The sequence below is a fragment of the Pinus tabuliformis genome, chromosome Q (genome assembly GCF_031772625.1).
Source record: "Pinus tabuliformis cultivar Carrire ecotype Pingquan chromosome Q, CPIR1, whole genome shotgun sequence".
Classification (NCBI taxonomy): Eukaryota; Viridiplantae; Streptophyta; class Pinopsida; order Pinales; family Pinaceae; genus Pinus; species Pinus tabuliformis.
Genome location: NC_142296.1, coordinates 56,310,544 through 56,329,748, shown reverse-complemented (window position 1 = coordinate 56,329,748; position 19,205 = coordinate 56,310,544). Strand labels below are relative to the sequence as shown.

At 39.9% G+C, this 19,205-nt stretch overlaps 1 protein-coding gene across 1 annotated transcript in view; it reads left to right on the top strand.

The window, feature by feature from the left end:
* Positions 1 to 19,205, top strand: part of LOC149218274 (exocyst complex component SEC5A-like) — a 309,979-nt gene that overhangs the window by 196,777 nt on the left and 93,997 nt on the right. Inside the window, 2 exon segments of the mRNA XM_089383884.1 lie at positions 11,555 to 11,632; positions 11,768 to 11,824. Of these exon segments, the coding sequence (XP_089240010.1) occupies positions 11,555 to 11,632; positions 11,768 to 11,824 (135 nt within the window).

Genomic DNA, 19,205 nt, shown 5'->3' with positions numbered 1-19,205 from the left:
GAAGTCTCATGTATGCAGACTGAAGAAAGCCTTGTATGGGCTGAAGCAGGCACTGAGAGCGTGGTATGGTCGAATAGATGGCTACTTGCAGAAGATGGGGTTTGTCAAGAGTGACGCGGATTCGAATCTCTACTATCTGGTCTTAGAGAACGAGTCACTTATTTTAGTATTATATGTGGATGATCTCTTCGTCACAGGATCATCTAGACTCATTAAAGACTGCAAGAAGAATCTAGCCACATAGTTCGATATGAAGGATCTGGGACGAATGCACTACTTCCTAGGGTTGGAAGTTTGGCAGTAGAAGACAAGGATGTCGATCCCACCCTATACCGATAACTCATAGGGTACCTGATGTATCTGGTCAATACCAGGCCAGATATTTGCTACGCTATCAACACCCTCAGTTAGTTCATGGTTGAACCAAAGAGGGCACACTGGGCAGCAACCAAACACATTCTCAGGTATTTACAAGGAATAGTTGATTATGGGCTCTTATACACTAAGGGGAAGGATATCAGGTTGAGTGGATTCACTGATGTAGATTGGACAGGAAGTTTAGTGGATCAAAAAAGTACCTCTGGGTACTGTTTTAACATTGGATCAAGAATGACCTCCTGGTGCAGTAGGAAACATAAGTTTGTGGTTTTGAGCTCATCTGAGGCAAAATATATGGCAGCAAGCACAGCTTCGTGTGAGGCCATATGGCTTAGAAAACTATGGTAAACCTATTCAGAAGAAATATGGAGGCGACTAGGATCATGTGTGATAATCAGAGTTGCATCAAACTCTCTGAGAATCTAGTATTCCATGATAGGTCAAAGCATATTGATATCCGGTGTCACTTTGTCAGAGACTCTGTCCAACAAGGAGCTGTACAATTGAGCTACACTCCTACAGGAGAACAAGTGGCAGATATCCTCACCAAGGCCCTTGGAAAGTCAAAATTTGACTACTTCAGAGAAAAGATGGGGATGGTAAAGAACCCCTTTAAGAAGTAGTGTGTTAGTAGCACGAATGAAGAGGGAGTTGCAATGCAGATGCAGTGTTGGGAGAAAGGACCAGCAACAACATAGATGCAGAGGGAGTTGTAGTGCAGATGCAGTGTTGGGAGAAAGGACTAGCAACAACACGGATGTAGAGGGAGCTGTCGTACAAATGCAGCAGTGCCAGTAGCAGAGTCTTGGGCAGCGGTACACGATGCAACAATGCAGAGGATGTTGGGCAAGGAGGCTTAACATCAGCACAGGGACTGATGTCGGATGATTAGAGTGATACTCAGTGAGGTAGCATCAGATGTGCTCTAGTCGCGAAAATTGGTGGAGAGGCTAAGGCACAAGAGATCTCCAATACCCAGAAAGGGTTTGGGCAGATTCTAAACAGTTTGGAAGATATTAAAACAATTAATATTTTTAATGGAGTCCCTAAGTCTAAACTTAGGGAAAATTAAAATATTAATGTAATTAATATAACACTGTGTTAGAATGGTCCAAAAGTCATGCGTCAAGCCATATCTAATCTTGGCTGCTGATTAGGGACTTAATCTCGGCTGTTGATTTGTCAACGAGAAAAGTATAAGAGGAGGCTTGAGGGTCACTTGGAGAACACACCAAGAGATTAAGATTTCAACTTTCTGGGGTTGGGTTTGCTTAGAAAATTGATAGAGTGATCAGAGTTGTAGGTAAGGGGCAGCGAATATAGAAGTAGAGAGGCTGAGATAACACTGAGAGGATCAACACAGTAGCCAGAGAGGGACGCAGAAGTAGCGAAGGGTTCACATAGAGGTAGCCAATGCTCACGTAGAGCTAGCCAGGGTTCACGCAGAGGCAGCCAGGAGCTACGCAGTGCTTCAGAGGGCCAGTGTAGGTGACGTAGAGGGCTAGAAGGCTGACGCAGGCTAAGTCGGAGTGATGCTGGGCTAACGCTGGGCCAGAGAGAGGTTGACGTAGTCCCTAGAGGCTAACACTGGGGTTTCGTGGGGCAGATTGGAGTTGTGGAGCTGTCAGAGTGTTTATCTGGGGTTTCAGTCGGAATATTTGCTTCCGAGTAGAGAGGTACTACTGCCAAGATTTTTGTTTGTTGGGTGAGCCAGATTGGCACCCATATTGTATTTTGAAACTGCTTTATAAATCAAACCCTCAGATAGCTGCATCGATTTTCCCGCATTGGGGTTTTCTGGGGACATTAGTCCAAAAACAACGATGTCACTTGTGTGCTTGTTTCTATTTCCTTTTGTTGATGATCTGTAATGTGTTGAGCATGCATTTGTATTTATTTCCAGTATTTACATTGTAAATAACTTGTTAATTAACAGAACAAGTAGGTAGGAATAAATCAATAAAGTGCATGAAGGGTTTCTAACATGTCAGACTTAGAAATTCCAACATGGTATCAGAGGGTGATTGCAGATCACAGGAGAATTGAGGACATTAGCCGAACAGAGTAGCATCAAGATTGAGCGAGGAAGACGCAGCGCAGAAGTTGAGGGAGGAAAAGGCAGGCTCACGCAGAGGCCAGGAGGGTTGACGCAATTGGCTGAGGATGCTAATTTGTCGGTGCCGGGATTGTGCAGAGCCTAGGAGCTCTAACCTTCAGTTTGTTGGGGTTTAGGAGGCTGTGGGTAAGTTGCAGAGTGGAGCTGGTGGGGTACTGTAGCTAGAACAATACCTAACAGGGCAAGACCAAGGTAGAGGGAGTTGCTGCGGAGGTGGATCGCTATCCAAGGTATCTAGATTAGTGTTGCAGTTCCACAAACGATTGGAGAGGGGCATCTCGACATTGGCAGAAGGGTTTCCAGGAGGGAAATCGAGGCTCAGAGGAGTCATACCAAGAACTTCCAGAAGGGAGGTGGAGGAGCAGTGAAATGGCACTGCATGTAGTAAGAGACTAAGACGCACTGTACGAAGCATCAAACTTCGTAGTCTGGAAGGTCAAAATCTTATTCGTACTAGACAGGAATCGTGTCAAGCACTTCACCTTGAGGACGATAGCTATCCCAGTTGACCCGACTTATAATGACAGGTACAAGGATGCAATGGCGAAGGCTAAGAGTATCATCCTTGACGGGGTCAAGGATCATATAGTACCACATATTGCCGAGAAGAATACGACACAGGAGATGTGGGAGGCCCTGACCAAGTTGTATCAGCATACTTCCGTGCAGAGGAAGATGCTATTAGAAAATCAGCTGTGATCATACCAGATGAAGAAGGGAGAACAAATTGACCCATTCCTCGGTGGATTGAAGGAGATCCGAGATCAACTGACTTCCATAGGGGCAACATCGGATCCATAATTGATGGTGAGAACCAGTGTTGCACACATCGCGATCGGGATTTAATCGGCGCCGGGAAAAAAGCGGAAAAAATCGTTAAAATCGGGAAAAAATCGGAAAAAAGCGGGAAAAAATTGTTTGGCACAAAAATATTCATTTTTTTTCAATTTTTTTCAATTTTTTTAATATCTAAACCATCTACAACATAAAATAAATACATTGACACATAAATATGATAAAAAAACTAATATATAAGATGTTTAATATCATTTCTAGCGCTAAAATCACACATAACATTGAATCATGTCCTGAATAGTAAGTCCTGAGTCCCAAGTCCAACTCAGCCTCAAAATATCAACAAAAAATATGATAATGTATCTCATCATGTCATAATGTCATATACAATAAAATGAAAGTCTAATCCTATTGATTTCCTCTGCCCCTCTTGCGAGAAAATGGCACAACTTTCTCTTTCCCTCTAGATGTAGAAGCTGGTGCCTGTGGTGGTGGAAATGGCAGTGGAGTCTGACGTGCTCTAGAAGCTGAAGAACTAGTAGTAGCAGCTACAGGACGCTGAGGTGGACGGAGACCACGTCCTCTACTGGTGGTAGTGGTAGCCCGGGTAGCCCTGGTAGGCGGTGTCACCTCCTCCTCCTGCTCCTCCAACTCCTCCTCCTCCTGCTCCTGCTCCTGCTCCTGCTCCTCCTCCTCCTCCTCCTCCTCCTCCCCCTCCTCCTCCCCCTCATCCTGCACTAACCAATCCTCAGTGGGATCCATGAGAGGCCTCTCGGTCTCAACCCTCCATTCAGCAGTGGTGTCAATCCCATCCAATGAGATGGCTTCCGTATCAGGTGTCTTCTCTAGTTTTTCACCCACAATCGAAGATTGTAGTAGACATAGACCATGTCATTAAGTCTATGGGACTCCAACCTGTACAAAGTTCATGAAATAATAAATTAATAATTAATATTATAAAAAAAATATTGTTTAAAACTTTAATGAATTCAAAAATTTATTTGGAAATTTGCAATATTTTAAATGTTTAAGTGTTAACCTATTGCGCTTCTTGTTGTGTATTTTTTCAAATACACTCCAATTGCGCTCACATCCCGAGGAGCTGCATGTTTGGCTGAGGATGCGTATGGCAAGATTTTGCAAAAGGGGTACTCTGCCACCATACATCTTCCACCATGCGTCTACAACAAAATTACAAATAAAATTTTAAATAAACATAAGAAAAAAATGGAATTTGAAGAAACAATAAAATTTGAAACAAAGTACATACTACAAACTAAAAAATACCTGGCATTTTAACCGTCCTATCAATGACAGCCATCTCAAAGCCAAATAAGCCACCTGACAACTTATATTGCTCAATTTGTCTAGAGATCTCCATACGTTCTTCTGAAGATCTCACCATCTTCTGGACACAGGTTAATAATCCTTCCATGACCTCAACATCAAAATTAAACCCACATGCATAAGAAAATGCAGGGTTCAGGAAAAGCCCAGCAGCATGAATGGGACGATGGAGTGTGTTGTTCCATCGCTCATCAATGACGTTCCATAGAAGGAGTTGTCTCTGGAACCCATCATCTCCCTTGTCATCATAGTAGGACCGAATGGCTTCTTTGGCCCTATCCATGGCTTCATACAAATAGCCCATTGCGGGCTTCTCACCATCAACCAACCGAAGAACCTTTACCAAAGGTTCTGTAACAGCGCACAACTCCTGCACTCCCGCCCAGAAGTCCTCCTGGTATGAAACTACTCTGCAGACGGCCTCTCCTTCTGGTTTGCGGCTCATTGACGAAGCACGCCACTCCTCTGAAAGAAACATTCTCTTCAAATCCCACATAGAATTCAAGAGGGATTGAAGAGATATGAAACTCGTCGCAAACCGTGTAATGGCGGGGCGCACCAACTCTTTGTTGTTGGTGCATTTTCTCATCAAGCTAAGCACAGATGTGTGATTGTAAATAAATTTTGTGATGCTTTTTGATGAGTCAACAACCTCTTTGACAAAGGGAATTTTCCCAATGTCCTCTAACATCAAATCAATACAATGGGCAGCACAAGGTGTCCAAAATAAAGCAGGATGCCTGTCCATAAGCATTCTACCAGCAGCAACATAATTTGCAGCATTGTCCGTTATGACTTGGACAACATTTTCTGCACCCACCTCCAAAATAAACACATCCAGCAAATCACATAAAGTTCTTGCATCTTTGATTTGATGAGTTGCATCAACAGATTTGATAAACATAGTCCCCAAGGGACAACTAACCAAGAAGTTTATAAGGGTTCTCCCCTTTTGGTCAGTCCAACCATCTGACATAACAGTGCATCCTGTTTGTGCCCATGATGCCCTAAAATCCTCCAATCTTTGGGTGCAGTCACGCTTTTCATCTTGAAGAAGCCGGCCTCTGAAATCATGAAGAGAAGGGAGTTTGTACCCCGGGCCAACACTGGCAATAGCATCAACAGTAGGTTGGAAAAATGGATTATTCCTTATAATGCTGAAAGGAATATCACTCCAGAGGAGAAATTTTGTCATCAACTTGTCAGCTTTTTCTTTTTCAGTTCTTTTTAGCATTGAACCAATAGTTGGTTGTGAACCAGGTGTGGTTCGAGGAACAAAATATGATGATGCAGCTACCGGATTGACTGACGCTGCAGTAGAACCTGTGCCACTTGGCCCACTTCCTTCAGCTGACCTTTTTAGTTGCCTTTTGAGTTCTTCTTTGGCGTCTCTAGTGTGCTCTAATTCTCCCAATGCTCTCATGGCTTTTTGGATAATTTTAGCATTTGTCTTTAGACAGGGCCCCACATCACGTCCAGGGATTTGTGCAAGGTGGAACTTCAACCTGTACACCCCCCCGAATATTTCCTTTCCACACAACTTGCAATACAAGTTTTGTCTATCATTCGGAGTTTTAGGGTCACCATATTCCCAGAAAGGATCCAATTTCCTTGGCATGTTTGTTTTTGAATTTTGAATTTGCAAACCTATGGAAAAATAAGGATTAGGAAATAGGAATTTAGGATTACATAAATGATAATAGTAAATACAAATTACAATTTAGCATTTGCAAAATTACAAGCTAATTATTTCCAAAATCCCAATTTCTAAACCCAAGTTACCCAACCAAATGCCAAAAAACAATGAAAAATAAAAAAAAATAAACAATGTTTAAAGAAAATGAGAAAATAAAAATAAAAAATTGGTTCTCATAGTCATAACAAATAACCCATCCCAAATCAATGAAAAATTTCCAAAAATTCTTTAAAAACAATGAAAAACAAAGTTTTTATAGAACCAAAACAAAAAAAAATTAATCTACATACCTGGTTTATGGACAAATTGGTGATCTTGGCTTGGATTCCTCCTAAAATCGCTTGGATTCGCTCCCAAATCCGACGGCAACCCTCTCCCTCACTTCTTCTCCTCCTCCTCCGTGCGGACTGCTGAATGAAATAAAAGAAAAATCGATTTTCTATATAAAACGCCCGCTGCCCGCGCCTCTGGCGATTTTAACATAAAAAATCGCGATTTTTTCGATAAAAATCGTTATAAAAAAAAGTGGCGATTTTTATGTATAAAAATCGCGATTTGAATCGGCTAAATGAAAAAATCGCGCTTTTACGATAAAATCGCGATTTTATCGCGATTTTAACAACACTGGTGAGAACAACCCTGAATGCAGTCTCAAAAGATTGGGAGGTGTTTGTCCAGAGCATATTGGGCAGGGTGACCCTTCCAGATTGGGAAGAAATGTGGGCTGCTCTTCGCCAAGAAGAGATCAAAAGGTTGAGCAAGGCGGAAAGTAGCGACAAGGGGATCAGAATCAAGGAGGAGGAGGAGGAAGATGTTGCCCTATCATCTACTAAGGGAAAGCAGGAGAAACAGAAGAAGGACCTCTCCAAGGTCAAATGCTTCCACTGTGGGGAGTTGGGTCATTATGTGACCTAGTGTCCAAGGAAGAAGAGTAAGGGAGAGGCCTCCGAGATCAAGGTTGTGCTAGCAAGGGTAGAGAACGAAGTGGAGACAGACGATGATTGTGCCATGAATTCGCATGTGCCACTTCAGAAGAAGTGGGGAGACTTCGAGCTGTAGTCAGGCGGACTACAGGCGATGAGGCATAGGATCCTCGAGGTTCCCAGCCTCTTGGATTAGACCTCGCTACGACAGCCCCGAAGAGGAGTAGCAATACTGGCGATGTCAGTAGCGACGAATGAGGATGGAGCGACAGAGGAAGCTACAGTGCAGGATTCCTAGGACAACGTGAGGCTAGCAGGTTGCAACAGTGTGAGAGGCACGTGAGTGTTGCACCAATGCAGGATGGCATAGAGAGGTGTGCAACGGTGCGAGATGCATGGAGTTGTTGTAGCAGCGCAGAGGTCAGAGAGGGAGCACTTGTCAGTGACAGAGGGAGCTTTAGCATCAAGAGTATTTCTAGCCTGACAGAGATGTTAAAGTTGGGAGATCAGTTACTTACTTCTCAGTAACTGATTTGCAGTTAGCAGTGGCAGTGCTATGGGCAACACGATGCAACATGATGAGAGGGGTTGCAGTGCAGATGCAACAGTGGCAATGGCGGGACCATGGGCACTAGCAAGGATGCAGAGGGAGTTGTAGTACGGATGCCGTAGTGGCAGGGCCATGGGTAGCAGTACAAGATGCAACAGTGACAGTGGCAGGGCCATGGGTAGCAGTACAGGATGCAGCAGCCGCAGTGGCAGGGCCATGGGTAGTAGTACAGGATGTAGCAGCCGCAGTGGCAGGGCCATGGGTAGCGGTACAGGATGCAGCAGTGGCAGTGGCAGGGCCATGGGTAGCAGTACAGGATGCAATAGTGCAGAGGATGTTGGCAGCAGGCCTAGCATCGGCACAGGGACCGATGTCGGATGATCAGAGTGATGCTCAGTTAGGAGTATTCCTAGAGCATAGTCTTCGCTAAGAGGGAGTGTTGATTTCGGGTAGCATCGGATGTGCTCTAGCCACGAAAATTGGTGGAGAGGCTAAGGCACATGAGATCTCCAATACCCAGAAAGTGTTTGGGCAAATTCTAAACAATTTGGGAGATATTAAAATAATTAATATTTTTAATGGAGTCCCTAAGTCTAAGCTTAGGGAAAATTAAAATATTAATGTGAATTAATATAAAATTGTGTTAGAATGGTCCAAAAGTCATGGATTAAGCTAGATCTAATCTTAGTCGTTGATTAGGGACTTAATCTCGACCGTTGATTTGTCAACGAGAAAAGTATAAGAGGAGGCTTGAGGGTCACTTGGAGAACACATCAGGAGATCAAGATTTCGACTTTCTGGGGTTGGGTTTGCTGAGAAAGTTGATAGAGTGATCAGAATTGCAGCTGAGGGGCAGTGAATACAGAAGCAGAGAGGCAGCGATAGCACCTGGAGGATCAATGCAGTAGCTGGAGAGAGGGACGCAGAAGTAGCCAAGGGTTCACGCAGAGCCAGCCAAGGCTCACGTAGAGCCAGCCAGGGCTCACGCAGAGGCAACCAGGAGCTGCGCAGTGCTTCAGAGGGCTAATATGGGTGACGTAGAGGGCCAGAAGGCTAATGCAGGCCAAGCTGGAGTGACGCTGGGCTAACACTGGGCCATAGAGAGGCTGACACAGTCCCTAGAAGCTGACGCTAGGGTTTCGTGGGGTAGATTGGAGTTGTGGAGTTATCGGAGTGTTTATCCAAGGTTTCAACCGGAATATCTGCTTCTGAGTAGAGAGGTACTACTGCCGAGATTTTTCTCTGTTGGATGAGCTGGACTTGGCACCCAGATTGTATTTTGAAACTGCTTAATAAATCAAACCCTCAGATAGCTGCACTAGTTTTCCCGCATTGCATTTTTCCGGGGACATTAGTCCAAAAACAATGGTGTCACTTGTGTGCTTGTTTCTATTTCCTTCAGTTGATGATCTGTAATGTGTTGAGCATGCATTTGTATTTATTTCCAGTGTTTACATGGTAAATAAATTGTTAATTAACAGAACAAGTAGGTAGGAATAAATTATTAAAGTGCATGAAGGGTTTCTAACGTGTCAAACTTAGAAATTCCAATATCTTGCAGCAGAATCGTTGTGTCAAAATTGCAAATTGTCTTGACTTCTATCCCTAGTAAAGTCTTCTTTATGCGTTCTCCTCCACAACTTTTTATGGATGGTCTTCCCTTTTGACTAGAATGACAACTTTACATAAAGGCTCTTCTCTTTTTGACTAGGATGATTGATGGCATGTTTCCTGTCTTTGGTGGCTCTCACTTCGGCAGCTACACTTCACAACAATTCGATTTTGTTTGGACATGCTATCAGTTTCCTTTATGACAATTATTTTGATGGTGCCATGAAACATTCCCTTTCACATTGACACAAGTTGACTCTATCAAGTTAGTGTAACGTTTTTCCAACATCAATCTCTCTCTTTCTCTCTCTCTCTCTCTCTCACACACACACACACACGCACACATGGGTAGCATGATGGAGAATGGCTCAATCCAATCTTTCATAAGAATCCACTTTGAACAATTGTTGACCTACTTTGCAATTCATCTTTTCCAACCTTTTTTCCTATTCACCACTTTGGTGTGACTCTCATAACAGTGGTGAATTAGGATATTTAGCCATATGTGAATTTGGACATCCTTGAGGGCCACTATTTTGTTTCTTTCAGAATCTAGTGTCCTTGATTGTTTTAATTACTTCATTGTGTGGTGATTAACAATTGGGAAAATTGAGTTTGGTTGTCCAATGGTATTGGGGGGGATTGGTAATACATATGCCAACGTTTGTGAGAGATTGTTGCAAGGTGGGTGGATGTGAGGTGTATAAATGATGATGAGGTTGCATTGCAAAGAAGTGTATGACAGCAGGTCATGCACTGTATGACGGTTGTATGATGACAAAATGTGTGGTGCATGAAAACAAGATATGGCAGCTTGAGTTCTAGTGGTGGGAGTTGTAAGTGTGATTGCTTGACTTGGTGGCCAGTTGTTGCCTTTGATACCAATGTTATAAACAGGGTTTACAAAATAAAATAAAAAAACGCACCATGTTGGAATTATATATAAAAGTGTTTACTAAATGATGATTTGATGATTACATCAATGGGTATGTGTGGTGTCTATATGCTTATGCTAACCATCCACACAGAATCATGTCTTTACAAGTTGTAGCTTATAATAATTACATATGATTTACCTTATAATAATAATAATAACCATCTAATTTTGGGGTCACGGCCAATGAAAACGCTAAATTAGTGTATGAGACCCCCTCGTTTGTTGGTGTATATCAATGCTATTTTATATTCTGAGGTTCTGAACACCCATATGGAAAATTTAAGTTACATTCCAATTTTGTGTTCTTGAATTTATGGGCCTTTAGAGAGCCTTGCAGTTAAGAGAAGCCTCCATTCAAAGGGGGGGTTGATAGATGCACTCTACATAATTTTCAAAAAGGAAGAGATTGTCAAGCATGTAATCTGGAGTTGTTGTGTAACCCATGCCTTTTGGGATTGGATTAAACTTTTAAAGTAGATTATATAGTTTTGTACTATAGCTGTCCAGCCCCCACAATGGTTTGAGCTTTGGTGATATAAAAGGGAGTTACAAAGTGTTTGTGAGTGCCCAAGTGGCAGATAAAAGTTTCTTAGGCATGTCGTAAATGTTAAAAAGTGTGTTCTTAAAGTGGGATGGGAATCTACTTGGATTGTGCATGTATTTAAATTTTAAACACCTCATCATTAATTAAAAGTGCATTTCTTTGTGTGTTTTTGTGTTGGCACTGATTTTATTTCCATCAATGTTATTTGACTTGACAAAGACTTGCAAAGTCGTTTGATTGTCTCGAGTAAAGTCTAAAATGAATACTTAGACTCACCTGACAAACCAGGTACTTGAAAAGACTTATAATGCTCACATCAGAGTTGTCAGATTTGGGATTCACTGAGACTGTCAGACTTGGCTTAGACTTGTTAGACTCAACTTAGACTAACCAAACTGATGAGTTTCAGAATCTTTACTATATATATATATATATATATTAAATCTTTTATTTCTAATTTTCGAGTTTTGCTGATCCCCTTGTCGGCCGACTCTTTGTCGAGTTCGAGTCTAAGAACATTGATTTTCTTAGTGCCTCTCCCTCCCTCTTAACTTCTTCCATTTATGATGTTCTTAGGATATACCTTATTAGAATTTGCATTGGCAGTGCAAGTATTTGAACATTTTCTTTCTAATACTTTGTTACCTGTTTGTGCAGGCAAGTTTACTTGGGACAGCAGCAGCAGCATATCTTCTGGATGATGGAGTTCATTGGGGAGGGGCACCTCCTGTTAAAGTATGGTTAAGTTGGTTTTTAATGTCTATTTCCATTGCTAATTGAATATCTTCAAATTCTAAGATAAACTAATCCAGTTAGAAATATCATTCTTTTTTTGGAATCATTATTCTAAATGTCAACCCCTGTATTCAGGGTGTACGTGATGCAGCTGTGGAGTTATTGCATCCCTTGGTTGCTGTGCATGCAGAGGTATGCTTAATCAATTAAAACCTGGTTTACACATCCTCTAAAACTGCAAATCTTGAATATCTAGTTTACAGTGCCTGAAAAATATTGCAGTTAATGTATGACTAGATATAATTTGTCTCTTTGTAGTCCATTGCCTATAAATAGAATACAATTTTTCCTAATATTAAGTGTGTCTTCACACTTTCAGTGATGTTTCTTTACACGTGTCTGTTCTTTCCTTTTTCTGAGAAAAAATCTTCTGTTTGATATTTCAAGTAGAAATCAAAATGTAACTGTGAAGTAATGTCTTCGCATATCAGACACATAGGTGTCTTTATCATAACGCCCCTGGAACGTAGGCACATCTCACAACATCAGAGGCATAGGTCTCTCCTTCATAACATCCCTGGACCTAGACTTCTGAAGGTGTCTATGATTCTTCCTTCAAAATGACATACCATCATCAATTCGATAGAAGACAACAGTTCTAGGCTTGTAATCTAACATTCTGAAAATTCAGACATAAATTTCTAACGATAATGGCTTCTTCTGGGCAAGTCCTTCCTTCCATTGTTTTTGATATAATTACCTATCCTTGTAGAAAGAAGGGTTTCCTTGAAAAGCTGACTGCTGCTTGATTCAGTTATTGGAAAACATGCCAAAAGGTCACTATATCAAACTGTTCTTTTGTCTCGTTGATTTTATCCATAAGCAGCTGCTGAAGTAGATTTTCCAAGTTACTATTACCTCACCCAGTTAGTCATCTGTTTGGAATCACCCAACATTTGGAGGCTATTAATTCCTTTATCCACAGCGTTTTTTAACAACAACCAGGCAGCAAACAAATCAGCACTATTATTGGTTCCAGATCTACATGCTGATTTGAATTTTATGTCATGATTCTTCGATAGATAGAGTACTCTTCCTGCACTGCTTAACCCTGGGGTTTTCTAGTGCTCTTGGTTTCATCTGAATTGCAGGTTCCCAGAACAGTTATATGCATATCTGATCATGTAACATATCTGGATAGGCTGAATCTGTTATGTAACAAGGGCACTGTCACTGCCAAGTAGATCACTGTCATGTCAAGATCAGATTGTTGCTGTCATACATCAAAGGTCACTGTCATATAGATCTCTGTCATATATCATAGGCACTGTGATGAAGATTACTGTCACATATCAAAGAGCGCTGTCACATACTGTCATGAGGATCAAGGGTACTGTAATAGTAATATATCTAAAATCACTGTTACAAGGGATTCTCAAGGTCACTACCATATATTGATCACTGTCATACCAAGATCATTCTCATGCATAAAGGTTACAGTCATTCATTAAATGTCATGGGTCACTGTCATCATACTATAATTCTCTATTGTCATATATCCTTAGGTCACTACCTCATTGCTGTGGAGGTCACTGTCCCACTATTGTAGATGTCACTGTCTATTCATTACTGCAATAAGTACCAAACAATATTATCTAATCATCATATGAAGTTCTGCCCCAAACATTATGTGTAATCATGGATAGGTCGCAGATATATAAAGTCGATCCATCGAGCCACACAGAGATGAAGTCGATCATAGTCGAGCCACAAAGATACAAAATTCAAGCCACACAAAAATACAAAAGTCGAGCCATATAGAGATACAAAATTCGAGCCATGAAGTCAACAGTCAACCCATCATAGTTGAGCGATAGGGACACAAAAGTCAAGCCACTAAAACTACTATATGCGAGCCTTGGGGTTACGGAATCGGGCCACTGTATAAGCAATTGTATAAACAGCGCACTGAAATGGAGACCGAGCCATTGTATAAGTAAATACAATGCTACAGAGAATGGTGATGCCACTGTAGAGATGCGATGACACTATAGTGCAATGTCACTGTGTATAGAGCGATGCTATTGAGAGGCGATGTCACTATGCGATGGAGCAATGCCACTATGATGCAATGTCACTAAATATAGATCGATGCCACTATGCTATGTCATATGAGCCATAGACAATGCAAACTTAGATGTGAGCTACTGAAAATTCAACGCGTGCCATAAATGGAGAAATAATGCGAGCCATTTTAATATAAGTGATCCATAGAATAGATGCGGGCCACGGATAATTTGATCCACTGATCATAAGTGCGAACATAGAGATAATAAGAAAACATCATAAATACGCAAGCTTCTTTGATGAATATTCGAACCACAGATATATACGATACTTAGAAACATAAAATGAGCCAAGAGATAAAGAATGCGAGCCTTTTAGATCAAGAACAAACCATAGATGAATAACGAGCCTTAGAAATAGTTTGTGGATCTGTTGACGATGTTGGACCCGTCAACATTATGGGGATGTCCCCGATATGAAGTCCCAACTAGACCTCACACCGTTTGGAGGAGTCCCAGCTGTGGATGGTAATGTAATGCCTTGACCGTGGAAATGCGCAGAGGGAAGTATGATAACTTTGGGTAAGAGTGAGTGTGTGACGTTGCAGAGAGTCAAGTGCGATGCATGAAGGTTCCAACACACAAAGGGGAAAAGAAGTGCGCCCCTTGGAAGCTTGTAATAGTACACAACTTGAAAGGAACACACAAGTGAAATGACATCATAAGCTAAGATGTGGAATAATCCGCAAGTTAAAGTGATGAGTTAATCCAACAACACGCATTCAAAAAGATTTGTACAAATGCAAACGAAATAGTTCATAATCATATGTGTAGGTTAAATAACATACATTGCTAATACAATGTAACAAATAAAATATATATAAATAATGTAAAATAATGTAAATGATAATAAGCATAAATAATTATTAGTTAACTAGTAATTAGGCTGAAGAGGCATGTGTAAATGAGATATGACTATTTATGAAGAGACACTTGCGTGATATATAAGCAAACATATAAGCAAGCCTCTCGTTTTCATTTGTAAATTCATTATTCATTCTTGTTCATACATTTAATATAATATTTATATCTTCAATGGATAACTTCATATTCAAAGTCTTCTGGAGTAATTAATTTATAGAAGGAACTTTGTTCGCTTAATTTGGTATCGGAGCCACGTTTGGCTGATCACCAGGCCTTTGGCTATCAACCTATCATCAACCTTGTTGCTGTCATAATTGAAGCATTTCGCCACACATTGGGAGATTCTCCATTTTTTAGGTCTTTGGCCATTTGCTTTAAAAAAAGAAAAATAAAAATTATAAAAATAATAAAGAAGAAGGGTATATAAAAAAAAGAGGAAAGGAAATAATATATTCTGAACAAACAAAAAAAAAGTGAATATATATATATATATATATATATATATATATATATATAAAGGTTTTACATTATTGATAAAAAGTGCATAATAAAAATAAGCGGGAATCTTTTCAAGTATATTTAAAACTTTTTACGTGGAGAAGCCTGTGGTTTTAGAAACCAATGGTAAGTTTTACATTTTACGTGGAGAACATTAACCGAGGTGTTAGAAACAACCCATGGTAATTGCCCATGGTATTTTAAAAGTAAAAGATATTTTCATAACATTGGAGAAAATAGGTGTGATCTAAATAATTTTAATCGTTCAAATCTAAAGATTGTGTTAGAGTTTTATAAGAGAGAAGTGGAAATATATTTATAGATTAAGAGAAATTATATAGAAAGAGAGTTAAAAAAAATTATATATATAAAAAAATTATAAAAAAAGAAAAAAGAAAAAAGATGTCATCCACAAAGAACAATGGTTTCTTTACACTATGTCCTTTTTGTTCAGAAGGATACCCTAATTGTCAAGAATCATTCAGAAATCAAAATGTTGTTTGCACAAAATGTTACAAAACTTTTACCTTAGTTGAACTTTTAAGTGATGCAGATAAAAAATTGCTAGCAAGAAATATGAGGCAAATAATTGCAAGCTATAAGGAAATGAAGTAAACAAAATCCCTATTCCAGGTTGAACGTCCATCATTACCCCCACAGAATGATGTAATCCAGTGTACTGAGAAGGTGCAGTTAAAAGATCAAGAGAATGGCAAAATAGCCAAAAGTCAACAAAACAAGAAAGTGTTAGAACACGAACATAAAGATCTTGTGGATATGCATTACAAAGAAATAATGGAAAAGGACGAAGAAATTTCTCGTCTTAAGGACCACGTCGAAAAATTACTGGCGCAAGTGAAGAAGACTAAGGTCACAAAGAAAGAACTCAAGAAGCACTTATCAGAACAAGAAGAGGAAACCTTGCGTGTAAAGAACCTTAATAAAAATTTATTAGAACAAATCAAATATCTAAAAGATGAAAATCTTAAAATTCAAAACACTGAAAATAAGGTTGATAAATTAGAAATCAAAGAACTTTTACGACTGAAAAACCATAATCAAAGTCTACTCACTCAAATCAGGAAGCTTAAGGATTATAAGAAAGCATTAAAAGATAAGTTGGAACAATTTACTCAAGAAGAAGCATCGGAATCTCCAGTCGTAACAGTCCAAGTTTAAAATAAGGGAAAGAATACCGATCCAGTGAATATGACAATTCAAGAAGACAAGTCAGTTGAAGAAACGATACACTTAGATGTTGCAGTTCAGACAATGGACATCCCAAGTGAATGTTCCATAACCAATTCAACAACATCTTCGCCAGAAGAAAATCTAAAAACTCCATATCGACATCCAAATCAGGAGAGTAGACCAATCAACCATGCTACGTATCAGTACCATTTAGAATAGAAACAACAAACTGATGTTCCAGATAATAGTGATGTAATCTCACTCCAGTCTTATGCTAACAAGTCATTACAAAATTCCAGTGATCGGAATATTCCACAGAAGATTAATTTGGGATGGTCTGATCCCTTCTCAGTGCGACAATTCTGTTTGTCACTAAGAAGATCATATCAACTTGTATCGACGAGGATGACTATCCCGAGAGAGAAAGACGTTCGAAGCCAAAAAAGAGATCAAGCCTTTTTCATCGACAAGCTTTGAGGACAAAGCTTTTTGAGGAAGGAGGCAATGTAACAAATAAAATATATATAAATAATGTAAAATAATGTAAATGATAATAAGCATAAATAATTATTAGTTAACTAGTAATTAGGCTGAAGAGACATGTCTAAATGAGACATGACTCTTCATGAAGAGACACTTGCGTGATATATAAGCAAGCCTCTCGTTCTCATTTGTAAATTCATTATTCATTCTTATTCATATATTTAATATAATATTTATATCCTCAATGGATAACTTCATATTCCAAGTCTTCTGGAGTAATTAATTTATAAAAGGAACTTTGTTCGCTTCATACAACGAGAATAGTCCTACTATATTAACAAGATATACATGAAAGCGTGCTAGCTCTAATTTTATTATTATAAGTGAAAGTTCCATCCATACATACACCATTGATGACCACTAGCCCTAATAGTAGAACATTACAGTCAAGAACAACTGCTCCTCCAAAGAAGTATACTTGCTCTACGCTATGGAGAAGCCAAGGTTCTTTACAATACTCTCAAGCTCTTTCTAAGCCTAAGCCTAGCCAAAAAGTTGGCTTTCAAAAGCCCTTTACATGAGTTATGAGGTTCTATTTATAACAAGAAGGGTGACTCTTCAACTCACCTTTGTGACCTTTGGACTACCCTCGTGACTCTTCAACTTCTTCACAAAATAACACATTACATTACATGATGACTTGTTCATATTCCAATATTGACACTTGGAATTTCACTTACAACATAATTACAAATAATATTGCATTTTACACTCATACCCATATAGGACCTGTTGTCGCCCAAAGTGTACACCTAAGGCGCAACGAACAGAGCAGGGGCAGTCCCCCTGATCCCTACTCACTCTGTTCTAGTTTTCTCCTCGTCAAAATAAGCGGGGTCATCCCTAAAGATAGATGAAAGGGGGAAAACTTGTTGAAGCAACAAGTCCTAGGAGATAAAAGTGGAAGATCACTACCTTTTTAGACAACTTGAATTATAATGAATTAGCAAGTGTTTGAGAAAAATATAACTTAACAAGATAAAGCAATTAAGAACAATGAGGCAACTGTGAGATCAACAAATATAGACCAGTGCCTAATGAACAATGCTCAAATTATATTATATCACTTGCACACATATGAAAAGCTTCAAGTTACTAGACAAGTAATGCTGCAAGAAGGATGCTAGTATAATGAATCAAAGGATTATAAGCAAATAGAATATGAGAAATAATACTTGATGAGCTCTTTGTGAAAATTTCTGAATCTGCACATCAGAAATCCTACTGCAATAACTGCTTTATCATCTCCTACTTGTTTTTACATACATATAGATCATGAACTGAAAATAGAACGAGACAAATACACAAGGGACACCGTTATTTTTAGACAAACGTCCTTGGAAAACCCAATGCGGGAAAACCGATGCAACAACTCTCAGGGTTTTCTATTATTCAGTAGTAGTTCTAAATACAACTCTGGATGCACTCTTTGCAATCCAGTTACAGAGATAAAAATATACTTGCAGAAACCTAAGTGAGATTACCTCACTTCACCGTACAAAATCTCTCCGTTCCGGTAAGTGGTCTGGCTGTCCTCGGCTACAACTACTCTGCCCCTTCATAGTAGCTGTGTGGGTCTGTGTGGAGCACATAGGGACAATGCGTTAGCACTGCGTTGCCTCCTTTGCCTCCTGGAGCTTTGATATCAGCCTTTTCGGCTGATCCTGCTACTCTCCTGCTGAATTTGGATTTCTGCTAGAGGGTGGCTCTATCCCAGTGCTGGAAATGCGTGGGCCCTTCCTGGCCCAGTATCAGTCTCCCTAGGTTTGCGCTGCCTCCTCTGGCGTCTGTCTGCCTCTCTCTGCTGTGTATTCGAGGTCCTCGAGAAGATCCTCCAACCTCAACTATCCTTGCCTCTCTGCTGCAACAGATCACTTGTTCGATTTTATCAGCAAACCTCGCCCCAGAAAATCCGAACTGACTGATCTGTCAAGTGTATCTCTAACTGACCCTCAAGCCTCCTCTTATACTTTTCCTGTTGATGAATCAACGACTGAGATTAAGTGCCTAATCAATGGCTAATATTAAAACAGACTTGATCCTCATCACTTAGAAGTTTGTTACCCATATTCTTATTAATACTCACTAATATTTTTCTTTTACTAAGTTTAGACTTGGGAACCCATTAAAAATATTAATTATTTTAATAACTCCTCATGTGGGTGGAATTTCTCCAAACGATTTCTAGCCCCTCCACAAAATTTTGGAGTAGAGCACATCCGATGCTACCCAAAATCAACACTCCCTCTTAGCGAGAAATGTGCTCTAGTAACACTTCTCAACAGAAGTACTACATTGATCCACTGCATCGATCCTCTGTGTTGCTGATGCTTGGTCTGCTGCCCTTCATC